We start from the raw sequence: 16714 nt of genomic DNA, 5'->3' as shown, positions 1-16714 counted from the left end.
GTGTGTTTTGGTTTATGGACTCACCTTTAACCAAAGTGTGTTTATCAGTTGGTGAGGACCGAGCCAGCACGCGCAGTTTGGGCCAGATTTTATCGATACGCTCCTGTTCAATCTGTTAGTTTAAAACAAAGAAAAGCCATAAACTAGTCTCTGCTTTAACTACATGTCACTGTGGATTCAAAGCGTTAAACATGTTACAAAGGTGTGACTGACAGAAAAAAATAATAAGGAGAAGAAGCACTTGATTCTTATATACTGCCCTCCCTCATTCAGTGTAACCATCCTGTACCCTTGTATAGTGATCACTTACACACAGCATTTTTAAGTATACATTTAAATTCATACTCCATAGAAAACTAGAGCCACAGCACTAATCAACAGCCATCTATCCCATTAAGCATTCTGCTAAATTCAAAGCCTAAAGCTAAATAGGCGGGATAAAAGCATTGCCCATACAATTTTTTGCCTTTTATTGTGTACACTAACTACAGTGGATACAGCCATGCCAGAGGTAATCTGAACCTCTTTATATTGGTTGCAAACCTAAATAGCTTTCCTTTGATAATTTAACTGATTTTAGATGCCATCTTGGTGCAAGTGGACTATGAAAATAGAGTAGCTAATATTCTGTGTGCTGCATCCTGCATGCTCTGTCTAGGCATCTACCTCGCACAGTGTACTTCCTATAATTAGAATGCATCTGACTCCTAGTGTGTTTCATTTTAGATTTGTGAATTATTTGTGATTTGTGAATAGTTTCTCCTCCTGTCATGGTTTGGCAGCCCTCGCCAGTCGACCTTCACCCGATGTGTCTGTGTATTGTGTTTTGTTTTGGTCTTGGCTCCCCTCTGGTCCTCTATTTCCCTGTTTGTGTGTATTTGTTTTTGGACGTGTGTGTGTTTCCGGAAGTCCGGTTGCAAACGTCTGCAGACCCTGAAGATTTCCTGCGCTGAAGTCAGCCACACCTACTGCTCATCAGTTCTCGTCAGCTGCAGCTGCTTGTCATCGCGGGCAGCCTCCCTACTTAACTGTGTGGCTGAGCTTCAGTCGATGCTGGATTGTTGAGTTTAGTTGTCAGTATAGCCCCGGCTCAATAGTGAAAACTTTGTGTGTATATCTGTGTGTTGCTCGCTAGACTAATCATTGCGTCTTGTCTTGCCAGGATTTGGGATTGGAGCCCCTGTACAGATTGAAATTTGGAGTTTCCCGATACACGCCACAGACATGAACACTGTGTGGGATTTGGGAGAAATCGCCACGGGGGCCACAGTGCGGGGATTGTCACATTGTTATTCACCTTTGTTCACTGTAAATAAATTCACTGTCTCTCTTTTGGAAAAGTCCTGTGTTTGGGTCAGATTCTTACCACAAATGTCACACCTCCCAAATGTCATAAATTGACTACAAATTTATGACAGAAAGTTTTTTAGAAAATTGAGCCACCTATGACTTGTCAGTTTATCAGCATATTTTACATATTGACACATTAAATAATCAGGCCCCATCTTATCTTAATGACCTTGTAGTACCATATCACCCTATTAGAGCACTTCGCTCTCGCTCTGCAGGCCTACTTGTTGTTCCTAGAGTATTTAAAAGTAGAATGGGAGGCAGAGCCTTCAGTTTTCAGGCCCCTCTTCTGTGGAACCAGCTTCCAGTTTGGATTCGGGAGACAGACACTATCTCTACTTTTAAGATTAGGCTTAAAACTTTCCTTTTTGCTAAAGCATATAGTTAGGGCTGGACCAGGTGACCCTGAATCCTCCCTTAGTTATGCTGCAATAGACGTAGGCTGCCGGGGGATTCCCATGATGCATTGAGTTTTTCCTTTCCAGTCACCTTTCTCACTCACTAATAGACCTCTCTGCATTGAATCATATCTGTTATTAACCTCTGTCTCTCTTCCACAGCATGTCTTTTATCCTGTCTTCCTTCTCTCACCCCAACCGGTCGCAGCAGATGGCCGCCCCTCCCTGAGCCTGGTTCTGCCGGAGGTTTCTTCCTGTTAAAAGGGAGTTTTTCCTTCCCACTGTCGCCAAAGTGCTTGCTCATAGGGGGTCATATGATTGTTGGGTTTTTCTCTGTATCTATGAAGCGCCTTGAGGCGACTTTTGTTGTGATTTGGCGCTATATAAATAAAATTGAATTGAATTGAAATTGAATTGAATAAATACAAGCTTATATATAATAAACCCGGATTAAAAAGATGCATAAATAGTAAAAGATAAGTAAAGTCTGAGAATATAAATACCAAAGAGTAAAATTCATTTGTTCAATTTTCTTGTATATTAAAAAGATCAAAGTTCATGTAAAATGATTAAAAACATGTTTGCATTGTTTAAAATAAGTTATCTTTCTTTTATTGGGAATTGCTTGTGAGAACTGTAATTTCCTACGGGGATATGGTCTATGAAGGTAACACAGGGTGGAGAAAGAAAAGGAGAAATAAAAAGACAAGGCAAGAAGAGAGGGCGGTCTTGTTTTTATGTAATGTTAGTAAGTGTGTTTTGACTTTTCGTAAAGACAAGTCACAATGTCGATAAGCTAGTGACATTACACGTAAAGTTTCAGCGTGAGTCTGCTGGACTGTGTGTTTTGTTTCTTGTGGCCGCGCACGCATTTGAGTTAAAGTGAGGCTAACCCAGCCGTTCGCTAATAAGGACTACTGTAGACTGCCGTTTCTCTAAAGTTGTGGAACGTAACAAGCTGCAGAGGATCGTTACTGAACTGGATAACGACGGACAGACCCCAGATAGTCACTTAGAGTACCTCTGGCAACGTGGGAAGCTAAAACAGGTAGCTTGTGGAGCACGTGGAGATCACAGACCTTCCTCATCTTTGTGCTACTGCATCCTGTTGCCTGGATTAATCTGGTGGGAATTGCAAGTTTCACAAGGTATTGAGTTTATTTATTTTTTGCTCATTGAGTGAAGAACTTCCGGTTGGGAGATCTTTTGGATTTATACTGGAGCAATACAGGCCTGCAACGTAGGGTGTATTTCTGACGGCTTTAGGTTTAATTTGGGACTATAATTGTTTTATCACTGGTGGTTTACATTGTATATGAGGAAATTCTGTGTACAGCTGGTAAATTGCTGTGTGTATTTTGCTTTGCCTGAATACTGAAACCTGCCATTTTATTATTTTATTGTTTTCATTGTTTGGTAAATTGAAGGAGGGTTGCAATGCTCTACTTTACATGGTGTATGACATAATTTACTGCACTGTAGACACTAGTGTTCATTTTCCCGTGTAGTGCTACTGTTAAGGAATAAGCTTCATTGATCCCAGAAACAAAAGAGAAGTTAATTTAAAAATATCATACGAGAGTACACTAGAAAAAGAACCCAAAGCCCATTTATTTAATGGTATTGAGTAAATGAGGGCTACATAAAATGGAGGCACCGCTGGGATGTTTTTGGGTTTCATAGAAGTATTAAAGGGGCAACACACTAAAAAAAAAAAAAAAAGTTAACCTACAGTAGCTAGTTTACATTTCTTAGTATTTTTTGCTACAAAGAGTATGGCAGACCACACCGGGCTTGCTGCAGAGCTGAAGAGTTGGTGTCGGGGTGAAGGTTTGGAGGAAGCTAAAGCACTCTTGGTTCTGGTTCCAGAAGAAGTGGAAATAGCCCAGATAGAAGAAACCTTGGAGACTATTAAGTGTCTAGGGCGAGTCCGGGTTAGAGGGCACTTGTTCCACACCCCCTTGAGCTGCCTAATGGTTCTCTGCGAATGCAAACAAAGTATACCTAAAGATAATGCACCCAAAGAAGTGCTGGACCAGCACAGTGGTAAGAAATGAATGTGCAGCTCCTGACGATTTTGCTGTGAAGTTGAAGAGTCTCTTAGACACTGAGGGTAGGACTATGGAAGACATATACAAAGCTTATTAATCAGCCTTGCTCCTCCGCAGCCCAGCTCTGATCCTTCCATAAACTCCACTGAGTCTGTCTTGCAAGTGGTTGGTGATTTTTTGGAGAAGGCACATAAACCACAAGCTGAAGGTGGTTATTGGCGTTTGAGGCTGTTTTCAGGGAACTTGCCAGTTCCCCCTAGTGAAGACCCCTTTGACCATTGGCTTGAGCAGGCATGGCTCATGGTAGAGGAAAGGGACTGTACAGACAAGGAGAAAAGGCACAGGCTGATGGAAAGTTTAAAGGGGCCAGCGTTGGAGATTGCCAAATCGGTTCGTGAGTCAGACCCCGAGGCAGGTCCCGTTGAATACTTGGAGGCGTTGGAAAGCACATTTGGCAGTGCTGAGTCTGGGGATGATCTCTATTTCGCTTTCTGCTTAATGCAGCAACAACCAAGTGAAAAACTGTCTAATTTCTGAGGCGTCTGGAAAGGGCCCTTACTAAAGTTGTCCAGAGAGGATGATTTCCAGCTTCTAGCAAAGACAATGCTCACCTAGAACAACTTCTGAGAGGGGCTGTCACTTCCGATCTCATGCTAATTAATCTGCACCTGAGAGAAAGAAAGTCCAAACCCCCAACTTTCCTCCACCTCTTAAGTGAGATTCGCACAGAGGAAGAGTGTGAGGCATCAAGGAGAAAACTAAATACCTCAGTCCAGCATGTACAGACAAAACCTTCAGGGACTGGCAATACAGAATACAAAGTCTCAAAGCTGAAGTTAAAGAGCTTAAGGCCAAGTTAGCCACTTGAAGTCCCCTGATGTCATAGATAAAGATTCGTCCTCAGTACAGTCAAGTGAGCACAGTGACACCAGAGAACTGGCTGCTTTGAAAAGACAAGTGAAAAGACTGCAACAGAAAGTAGCCCAACGAGATACTGCTCCAGACTCTTCGGTAAAACTGGCTACCATGGGAGCAGTAGAGGCTACCTCAAAGACAAGGACCCTTTACCAGAACAGAACGCCTTTGGATGAGCAGTTCTGTTACCGTTGTGGGGAAAAGGGACATTTTGTCGCAAAGTGTCAAAATCCTGAAAATCAGAGCAAAGTTATACGAAAGCTCATCCGAACTGTCAAGACACTGAAAGAAAGTTCAGGTACTTCAACAAGTAATGCCACTGACACTGACTGCCATCTCAAGCAGTGTCTTCTGACTTCTTCCACCCCAGCTGGAATTCCAGAAGGACTGATTGGGCCGCCAAGTATTGTGCCACTTAAAGTGAATGGACAGCCCTGTGATGCCTTATTTGACAGTGGATCACAGGTCACCATAATATTCGAGTCCTGGTATAAAGCCCATCTGCCTTCCATCCCAGTGCATCCGCTCACTGGTCTCAACATTTGGGGTGAGTCCAATGTCAGTTACCCCTACCTTGGCTATGTTGTGGTAGATGTTGAGTATCCGGCTGAAGTGACTGGCACCAAACACACTGTACCAGACCTTGCCTTGATCTGTACAAGCCCAAAAGAAGAGCAGATTCCTGTCATTGTTGGCACTAACACCAGCCATGTCCGCAATTTGGTACAGGAATGCAGAAAAGAGGGGCTTGACATAACCAAAAGCCTGGGCATCCAAATTCACAGGGAGTCGCTACCCACATTCACAGACTCCCTCACACTAAGCTCTCGAGATGACCAGGTTGGCTGTGTGACTTGGCAAGGTTCAAATCCCTTGTCCTTACCCCCCAGAAAAGACTTGCAAATAACCTGCAAAGTTAATTTTCAGCAGACAGTTGGCAAAGAGATCTTCATGTTTGACTCTTCTCCCTTAGCTCCTCTGCCAGGTGATGTCCTGCTACAGCCCATGGTTGTGCCCGCCAATGCGGTACAAGTTAACAGCTTCAGAATCCTGGTGCAGAACCAGTCCGCCAGGGAAACCATTATCCCTGTTGGAACCGTCATGGGTCACCTTTATCGCACCGAAAGCGTCATCACCATGCCAAGCAAAAAACCAGAGATGACAGCATTTGACAGCAGCCAGATCGACTTTGGTGACTCTCCTGCGCCTGAAGAGTAGAAGGACCGGCTTAGACAGAAACTAGCGGAACGCTCCCACGTCTTCTCAGTCCATAAATGCGACGTTGGCCTCGCAAAAGAGGTGGAGCACACCATCCGCCTGGCTGACACAAGACCTTTTCGGCAAAGATCACGTCGACTGGCACCTGCAGACATAGAGGATGTAAGAAAACATCTGCAAGAGTTACTATGTGCATCATTAAAGAGTCCCGTAGCCCCTATGCCTCGCCGATTGTAATTGTTAGAAAGAAAAATGGAACCATACGGATGTGCATAGACTACAGGCTCCTTAACAGCCGGATCGTGCCCGACCAGCAGTGTTGGGACTAACGCGTTATTAAGTAACGCGTTACAGTAACTACGTTATTATTGTGGTAACGAGCATGGTAACTAGTTATTATACCAAAATCAGGAACGCGTTAATCATTACTGGGATTTAGATAGGCTCGTTATTCGTTACTTCGTGTGGTGGCATCGCGGAGCTTCCACAGATTCAGTAACATTAGCAAGTGGTGGAGGCCAGCAGGTGGATGAGGGAAAGGGGAGGCAGGAGGAGCAGAGACCTCAGGCGGCCACCGGTCCGGTCCGAGTGTCAGGTGAACTGAACTTCAGGTAAGAAGTTGTGACCTGCAGTCTATCTGGGTCAGATATAAACCAAGTTTAGGTGGAGTTTATTTTCGTTGTGCTGGCTTTTTCGTACTGCGTACTAGCTAGCATGACGGGGTTTCTATACAGCTGGGTGGGTGCTATGATGTTAACTGAACTTTATTTTGTTCATAAGGTTAATTATTAGAGTTGCCAACCATCCCGTAAAAAACGGAATCATTCCGTATTCAGAGAAAATATCATGCGTTTGGTATTGAGGTGAAAAGGAATGCAGTTTGTCCCGGACTTCAGCTACAATGAAAAACAGACAAAGCTGGAGTTATTCCGTTTCTTTACACTGCAGCTGCTTCTTCTTCTCTCATTCTCTCCCCTCCCTCTCCAGTTTCTACTTCAATCATGAAACTGATCAATGATCAGCTGATCGGCTTTTCTCTCTTGTTTGTTTATCTTGTCCCAGTCAAGCCCTGTATGCAGCTCATCTGCAGTCTGGTGTTACCTACATCTTCCTATTCAGAAGGCAGAATTTCCGAGTTCTTAGTATAATCGAAAGCACCACGACTGCAGTTTTTGTGTTGGATGTAAAAAGCGCACATGACGCTGTGACGTTGGCTAGAATCATGTCGGCGATCAACGACGGTCCAGGCGTGGGATTTCTTTCGTGGAAATATGCAGATTATTTTTTCCTTTCTATTGGTAGGTGGCACAGTGCACTTGTGGCAAGTAAGCAAGCTAGAAGACTGGCAATCTTGCTGGGTATCCAGTTATGGAAGCAACACATTAACAAGAGAATTCTGAGTAAAACCAAAGTTACTTTCCCTAGTAACTAGTTACTTTGAAAGTAACGAGTAACTTGCAGTAACTGAGTTACTTTTGATAGAAGTAACTAGTAATGTAACTAAGTTACTAATTTAAAGTAACTTACCCAACACTGCCGACCAGTACATGACCCCCTGCATTGACGAAGCACTGGATTCTTTGTCTGGGAGCAAATGGTTCCCAGTGCTGGATTTGCGTAGTGGATACTACCAGATTCCAATGGCAGAGGAAGATAAAGAGAAGACGGCGTTCATCTGCCCCCTAGGCTTCTTCCAATTTGAGAGAATGCCGCAGGGAATAACAGGAGCGCCTGCGACTTTCCAGCGTCTAATGGAAAAAAACAGTCGGAGACATGAACCTCCTCCAAGTCCTGGTATACCTGGACGACCTGATTGTCTTCGGAAAGTCACTGGAGGAACATGAAGAGCGGCTCATTAAAGTCCTAGATCGTCTTGGAGAAGCAGGACTAAAGATCTCCCTGGACAAATGCCAGTTTTGTCAGCCACAGGTGAAGTACCTCGGGCATATTGTGTCTGCCAAAGGTGTCTCTCCTGATCCGCAGAAGATTGAGGCTGTTACCACCTGGCCTCAGCCCCACGACCTAAAGTCTCTGAGATCGTTCTTAGGTTTCTGCGGGTACTACAGGCGATTCATTGCTAACTACGCCTCTTACTGAACTGACCTATGCTCCGATACAAAAGAGCAAGAAAAAGAGTCCAGACCTCAACAAGTCCTACTTGAAAGAGTCAGAACCCTTTGGAGATCGGTGGGATGACTCCTGCAGCAAAGCCTTTCAGCAGATCATCCACTGTCTAACCTATGCACCGGTATTAGCCTTTGCTGATCCTACCAAGCCTTATGAGCTCCACGTGGACGCAAGCTTCAAAGGACTGGGGGCTGTCCTATACCAGCTACAAGAAGGGGACCTAAGGCCGGTTGCATTTGCCAGCAGGAAGCTAAGTCAGGCTGAGAAGAGGTACTCCATACATCAGCTGGAGTTCCTGTCGTTAAAGTGGGCTGTGGTGGATCGCTTTCATGACTATCTGTATGGGGTGCACTTTACATTGCGTACAGATAATAACCCCTTGACTTATGTTCTGTCTACGGCAAAGCTCAATGCCATGGGACACAGATGGTTAGCTGCTTTGTCCACATATGACTTCGATGTCCATTACAGACCAGGCAAGCATAACATAGATGCAAACATCCTCTCCAGAAACTTTGACACTGACACTGAATGGGAGACTATACCAGAGGCAGCTGTTAAATCCATCTGCAAAAGAGTACGTGTGTCAGAAAGCCCAGAGTTACCCACCAGATGTGTCGACCAAACCGGGGCTTCCCCGGAATACATCCCTGACATCTATGCATTTCCTCTTACGATGGAGTTACAGTCACTGGAACACGTCTCAAAATCTGATCTCGCTAAGGCACAGAAAGAGGATTCAGTCATTGGTCCAGCGGTCAAAGCTGTCCAACAGAATTTATGGACAGGCAACAGTCCGGAGCTGTTGCTCCTAAAAAGAGAGAAAGATAAGCTGACTCTCCTGAGTGACGGTCTGCTCTACCGCATCACCAAACGTCACTCAGTGGAGGAGGTCCGTCAGCTAGTCCTGCCAAAGGTGTATCATGACGTTTTGTTGAGATCAGTACACAATGACTCAGGACACCTCGGCATAGAGGGAACTCTGGATTTACTCCGTCGAAGGTTCTACTGGCCAAGAATGTTGCAAGACACTGCGCAACATATCAAAAGTTGTGGTGAATGCATAACACGCAAGACTCCTGCCCAGAGAGCCGCACCACTTCACCAGATCTCCAGCAGTGGACCTATGGATCTGGTGTGCATTGACTTTCTGTCAATGGAGACGGATTCCAAGGGCATAAGAAATGTCTTAGTGGTCACCGATCACTCCACACGCTATGCCCAGGCATTGCCGACCAAGAATCAGACACTCAAACAGTGGCCAAAACCTTAGTGGATAAGTTTTTCGTCCACTATGGTCTTCCGGCTCATATCCATTCAGACCAGGGGCGAGACTTTGAGAGTCTTCTGATCAAAGACTTGTTGAAGAACATGGGGATACAGAAGTCGCGCACTACTCCGTATCATCCGCAAGGAGACCCTCAGCCAGAGCGGTTCAATTGAACGCTGCTTTCAATGTTGGGTACTCTAAGCACAGAGAAAAAACATCAGTGGAGCCAGCATGTCCCTTATTTGGTCCATGCTTATAACAGTACAAAATGTGATGCAACTGGTTTTTCACCATACTTCCTAATGTTTGGTCGTGAAGCCAGACTGCCAGTGGACTTGTTGTTTGGGACCACAATTGACAAAGCTGAGGAAAGTCACTCATGCTATGTGTCAAAGCTTAAAGAAGATCTCCGTCAAGCCAACAAGCTAGCATCCGAGAAAGCAGACAAAGTCCATCAGAAGAACAAAAAGGGCTATGACAAGAGAGTTGGTTTCCAGTCTCTAGAAATAGGAGACAGAGTCCTATTGAAGAACTGGGGTCTCAAAGGGAAGCACAAGTTGCAAACAAGATGGAGTCCAATACCTTACCAAGTTGTTGGAAAAATGCCCAATCTCCCTGTCTACCAACTAAAGAAGGAGAATGGAAGTGGTCGTCACATCCACAGAGATCACATCCTTCCTATTGGCCAACATGTAAAATTGCCAATCCCTGAAGTAGGCAATAACTGTTGTGACAGACAAAAACCAAAGGGCAAGAAACCAAAGCAGGCCACAGTTGTGTCTGACCCTCAGCTGTCACAGGATTCTGATTTGTCGTCAGAGAGTGAGTACTATGAGCCTCAGAGGCACTACTATACTCAAGAAAGAGTGAGAGAAGCACTAAGACAGGCTCTTAGATCTCAAGCAGTGCCACAAGAGGATTGTGCAAATGACCAGGACAAGGTCAGTGATGAAACTGCTTCTGATGAGCGCAGTGAAAATGAGGAACTGCAACCGGAGGATGGAGGCATTATTCAGGACAGAGAGACTGAGCCCGACCAAATGGTGGATATTAAGAAGGAGTATGACCAAAATGAAGAAGATGATGAAAATTCTATCCCAGAACCTGATCTGGATCCCAGAACAGCCTGTTCTGTCTGCCAAAACTGAGAAACCAAATACACACCGTGATCTGTTGGGTGACACTCCTAAAATAAGGCCTAGGAGACAGATTAAACCAGTAGTTCGTTTAACTTATGATGAGCCAGGAAAAGCTAAAGATCAGCCTATCACTATTATACATAGAGGGGTTGTCATCACTATAGGCAAAGACTAAGAACCATAGCATGTAAAAAGGATCATCCTAATTCCCAAGAAGTTCTTGTAGTTCCTTGGTAGTCTGTTGTAGTAATGGGTCGGGGATCTTTGACGTGAACGACGCGAGTCGGCTCCTTATCGCGAGCCGTGGGGGTTTTTCTTTCTTTCTCTCAGCCTCTCTCTCTCTCGCACTTTTTTTCCACTTCACTCCGCATGCGAGCCTTGTGCATTGCGCTGGGAAGAGGGGCAGTAGTTACACTCGGTAGCACAGGAACAGAGTAGGAGAGAGAGACAGAAAGAGCCAGGGACAACAGCGTCACATTAGAAAGGTATAGTAATCATCCACAACTATTTTCAGTTGCAGATGATAAAGGATTCAGAAAGTTTATTCATGCAGGCCCATATGACAGAGAATATGCATGTTCTTTTTGTTTTCATATTTTAATTTATATTTAATTGTGTTGTTGTTTGCAGTGTTTTGTGTTGTTTCACTTTAAATTTGTAAAAGGAAAAAGCTGAAAATTTAAATAGTTAAAAGTTGAAATGTGAATAGTTGATTTTTGTATTATATGATTTATTTATTAAATTTTATGTGGAGTGAATAAATAAAAGTATATTTACGGTGGCCCCTACAGACAAAGCACATACAAACTTCAAATCACATACGAACTCTGAAGCACGTACAAACTCCAAAACACGTAAAAACTCCAAAACACGTAAAAACACGTACAAACTCAGAAGCACATAAAAACTCTAAACACGTACAAAAGACAACAGAAGTGATCCAGGATGCTAGGTGCAGTGTTGAGCTTTTGTTACCTTGTGGCTACACAAGCCAGCAAGTACCAACGACCGGATTTGGTGTGTGGTAATAACAGGTAAATGAACTTTTTTTTTTAAATTATTTGACTATAAATGTATAAATACACAAACAATACACATATGCTTTCATGCTTTCAATTGTGTAATTTAAGTGATCTAGGTAGCTCTGTTTTGGAAGTTCAGTTCATGCTAGAAATGTGTTTTGGAGTTTGTATGTGCTTTTTGGAGTTTGTACGTGCTTTGTCTCTAGGGGCCACCGCATATATTTTTATATAAACATATATAAATAAAACCACTTTTTTTTTTACATTAGTAATTCCTTTTGTGTATAATTTTATATTATTGTTAATAATAAATTAATAAACCCTCTGGGTTTGTTCAAAATCACTACCCTTTCAGCTTGTTCGTGGCCAAAAGTGGCCACCAACAGATTAGGTCTGTAATTTTTATTATTTTTGTGTTTTTATGCCATTTTTTCTGCATAAAGCTTTTAAGTAACTTCAGTTCTTTTCATAAATATAAAACAATTATTACTTTTTAAATTTTTAACCCTTTAAACACCAGTTTGTTTGTCCACTGCACTAGCTGGAAGACAACCTCAAATTTCGCAATTTTATATAATTGCATTGCTACTGAAATTTCTTGTATTGTTAATAGTAGAGTCTGGGGCATGTAATTGATTCACATCAACATTGATTATAATGCATTGTTATTTTTGTGCAGAGAGAGCAAAAACATAAAAACTCCCTCTCAGCTTGTTGGTGGCCAAAAATGGCCACTCCTTGTTTACGTTTACAAAATGCTATAAAATTCATATATATTAAGAAAAATTTCCACTTTTTTTGACATGATTTTTTAGATTAGTATCAGTGCTGTTCATGAAAATCAAAATTTCATTCAAATTCAGAATTTTAACCTTTTAAATACCAGTTAAATCAAATAATCCTAGGAACTCATAAATGGAAAAAATCACAAAACCCCAATTTTTTTCCAAATAAAACATGTCGTCTGATTTATTTTCTAACCATGGTGGAGGTTAGATGTATAGCAATAATTAACAGTATTAATGACTTTTATGCATCTTTGTTTTTTTGCGCAGTGACAGAAAAACAAAAAAAATCCCTCTCAGCTTGTTCGTGGCCAAAAATGGCCACCTCCTGTTTACGTTTACAAAATACTATAAAATTAATAAATATCAAAAAACATTTTTCTACTTTCATTGACTTGATTTTTTAAATTAGCACCGCTCCTAGTCATGAAAACCAAAATATAATTCAAACTCAGATATTATACCCTTTGAATACCAGTCAGATTATGTATTATTGCTACGCTTTTGGGGGAAAATAGTAATAAAGGTCAAGGTCAAATTTATTTATATAGCACATTTCAAACAGCCGATGCTGCACAAAGTGCTTAACAATATAAAAATGGTATTAAAAAGCAACAATGTAATACAATAATAACAGTAAAAAAACAATAATAGGACAGTAAAAGAATTAAAACAATAACTAAACTAATTCAAATAAGACCAAAATGCTTGGGTCATAGTGTGTTAAAAGCCAGGGCATAGAAATGTGTCTTTAGTAATGATTTAAATTGCTCAAGTGTTTGTGCAGATCTAATATTTAAGGGGAGACTATTCCAAAGTCTGGGACCTGCCACAGAGAAGGATCTATCACCACGGGATTTGAGGTTAGTCCGTGGGATGGACAGCATTAGTTTTGAGCTAGACCTCGTGGTTTTTCCTGGAGCATAGGCAGAGAGGAGCTCAGACAGGTAAGGAGGGGCTCGGGCATTAAGTGACTTAAAAACAAAAAGTAGAAGTTTAAATTGGATCCTGTAGGAGACAGGAAGCCAGTGTAAAGAAGCCCAAACTGGAGTTATATGCTCTCTCCGTTTGGTACCAGTTAGCAGGCGAGCAGCTGCATTTTGAACCATCTGAAGACGATGGATGGTGGCCTGATCTAGACCATAATACAATGAATTGCAGTAGTCTAATCTGCAAGTAAGAAAAAGGTGAATAACACGCTCAAAGACGTTAGCCGGAAGGTATGGCTTTACCTTGGCTAGCTGTCTTAACTGAAAAAAACAGGACTGAACTACTGCACTCACCTGCTTATTCAATTTAAAAGAACCATCAATGTAGACACCGAGGTTTTTTATATGTGTTTTACAATATGAGGAAAAGGCGCCCAGAGTGCTGTCGATATGATTAAAGTTGCCAAAAATGACAACCTCAGTTTTATTTTCATTTAGCTTTAAAAAATTTAATGACAACCAATGTTTGACATCATCCAGGCAGCGTAATAAGAGCTGCGGATGGTCTAAAGTTCACATTATTTAGCATATGAATGGTGAAACCTAATATTTTTTATCATCATTGCAGGTCAGTAACAGTAACTGTAACAATGATTTATTTTTACTTTATTTTTTTTTTCTTTGGGGGGGGGATGAATGGCCAAAAAGAATATCACACATGGTGTGTTAGTGGCCAGAAAGGCAATTTAATGACCAAATAACCCCTGAAATCACCAATAAAATGATCAAAATTTATATTCCAGTATGTGTGTGCTTCTGTGTGCATCATCATTAGCAGCAAGATGTACTAACCAGATTAGAGTGGTTTTTGTAGGCACACTTTCTACACCTGGTGCAAGGGGCTGCTGTTCCAATCCTGGAGGTGCGCCTTTTGCACCTTCTTCTTATTTTGTTGGTGGGGTGTGGGTCACACTCTGGTTCAGACTACTCTATCAAGGTTCAAGGTTCTTTATTTGTCACATGCATAGTTATACAAGTATAACACACAGTGAAATGTAGCCTGACACGCTCCTCGACATGTGCAAAAATTGGGGGGGGTGTAGAGGAAGAACATTATATATATATATACATACATATTGTATATACACTGGGTGAATGTGCAGTAGTAGCAGCAAGCAGGTGAATTCTGTACATTAATATGAATAGACATCTGACTATTTTACAGGATAGACAATATAAACATATTTAAAATTAAAGGAATTGAAATGTACATTGTGCCTTGGTTTAGAGTGTCTGGAAGAGAGTCCTGTCTCAGTCAATTATAGATGATGTGAGAGGGCGGGTGTGTGTGTTTAGGGCACGGATGGCTTGGGGATAGAAGCTCCTCTTGAGTCTCTCTGTCCTTGCCCGGAAGATGCGGAACCTTCTACCAGATTGCAGAAGTTGGAACAGTTTGTTGCCAGGATGGGACGGGTCCTTCAGTATCTGCGCTGCTCTAGTCCGGCATCTCCTGGTGTAGGTGTCCTGAAGCGGGGGGAGAGCAATCCTGCAGCAGCGTTCTGCTGTACGGATCACTCTCTGGAGAGCTTTTTGGTCCTTCACACAGCTGTTCCCAAACCACGATGTCATGTTCTGTGTGAGGATGCTCTCCACAGCGCCTGTATAGAAAATCCTGAGGATCTTTGGAGAGACCCTGAACTTCCTCAGTTGTCGTAGGTGATACAGGCGCTGCCTAGCCTTTTTGGTCTGGATGTGGGCAGCCCATGTCAGGTCTGAGGAGATGTGGACACCAAGATACTTGAAGGACTGCACCCTCTCCACTGGAGCTCCATTGATGATGATGGGCTTGTAGTCTCTGTGCTGAGATCAATCTTGAGATCAATGGCAGAAGTGGCTGAGAATCAGGGAGAAGGGTGTATTGCAGTTGTTGAGGTCACCAGCATGTGTCCCAGCTCTCCCAGGATCACTTTTCATTTGTAGGTTGTAGAGGACTCCCCCACTTCAGTGAAGTTGTTTCCGGCGGGACAAAGGCATCATATCTATATCCAAGACATCCAGGAAATTGGAGAAAAGAGCCATCAGCCATCAGTTTTCCTTCTACAACTCGAGGTGCCAACATCCTCTCTAAGTTATCCAAGCAATATTTGTGCCTATTGTAGTCCAGGATTGCTTCTTGCTTTTACGCATCCTTTATTCCCCATCACTGACTGCTGGTTCCTTGTGTGTTGCTGTCAAAAGAAACACATTCCTCCGTTGCTTTGGCATGTGGGATATCGCTGTGGTAGTTTTGGTGAAGCCAAAGACAGACAACAAAATCTTCCTGCATTAGCAGCCTGAGATCTACTTTTGACTTCTTTATAACAAAGGAGATCTTTTAGCTGCTGTGCACCCTTACAAACCTGCACGGGAGGCGAAGGTGTGAGGATTGGAGGATTATAGATGAAGTGGAGATGTGAGCCTAAACCAGAATAAAGCAATACGTAGCATGTTGGATGACAACACTGGAAGTTCTCAGGAAGTAAAAAAGGGCAAGGGGTTCAGACTCCAACTGACGGAGGAGCCCCGAGGACAACGTCTTTACTTCGGTCACCTTGGCAGAGGAACTCCTCAGATGAAAAATGGCACAGGGGAAACATCCCAGAGCGTCCTCCTCAGCTCCTCCAGTTGCAACAGAGGGAACTGCATACAGGGTGACCCCTGGTTTGATACCAGTGGGTACTGGATTGTAGAGCAGTTTCTCTTCAGTGGTGGGACCCACATGGTTTTCCTTTCATGAGGGATCCACTCAGTCACCGGCTCCTCTGTCTCAGAAAATGTTCCTATGTTCTTTTCCATCATCTGCTCAGCCTCCACCTCCATGCCCCCCAACCCCAATCCTCCCCCAAAGAAGAGGATTCAGGCACTGGCTAGTACTCAACATCAGTGGTAATGCAGTCAGCCTCTTTGGAGATTGTCCCCTCATCTTCTGGAGAGGAAGTTTCTTCATCTTGGGTAGATGACTTTTCTTCAAGGGCAGAGGACTGCTTGCTGTCCTTGCTCTCTGACCATCATATAGGCAATGCTTGAAGCAGTGATGACCTTCTTGCCATATCGCCAGAATAAATGATCTGGAAGCTGTTAGGCTTACTTACAGCAGTAGCAACGTCTGCACCTGCATAAACTCCAGGACATGTTTACAAACAGTGTTTGTTGTTTGTGCTGCATGTGAGTGAAGTTGCCCCCCCCCCCCAACACCTTCTTCAAATCCAACAAAAGTGGTATCAAACATTTGTGCTGGTTTGTGCTGCAAAAAGTTTCATTTGTGCTGCTATCATTTTAAAGATATTAATAAAAATTTCTAGAGGTCATCAGAGGTCAACCAGCCCCCCCACATTACCCAAATCCAACAAAAGTGGTATCAAACGTTTGTGCTACATTTGTGCTGGTTTGTGCTGCAAAAAGTTTCGTTTGTGCTGCTATCATTTTAAAGATATTAATAAAAATTTCTAGAGGTCATCAAAGGTCAACCAG

General features: G+C 42.9%; 1 protein-coding gene across 5 annotated transcripts in view; it reads right to left on the bottom strand.

Moving 5' to 3' along the window:
* atp2b3b (ATPase plasma membrane Ca2+ transporting 3b) overlaps positions 1-16714 on the bottom strand; it is a 105918-nt gene that overhangs the window by 32725 nt on the left and 56479 nt on the right. For all 5 annotated transcript variants that reach the window (XM_004575900.4, XM_076878856.1, XM_004575901.4 and 2 more), the window contains one exon: positions 25-112. In XM_004575900.4, coding sequence (XP_004575957.1) covers positions 25-112 — 88 coding nt within the window. The remainder of the gene's footprint in view (positions 1-24; positions 113-16714) is intronic.

The sequence above is a fragment of the Maylandia zebra genome, linkage group LG20, assembly GCF_041146795.1.
Source record: "Maylandia zebra isolate NMK-2024a linkage group LG20, Mzebra_GT3a, whole genome shotgun sequence".
NCBI classification, from domain to species: Eukaryota; Metazoa; Chordata; class Actinopteri; order Cichliformes; family Cichlidae; genus Maylandia; species Maylandia zebra.
The sequence above is the reverse complement of the archived record's forward strand: the minus strand, read 5'-3'. Positions and strand labels throughout refer to the sequence as shown.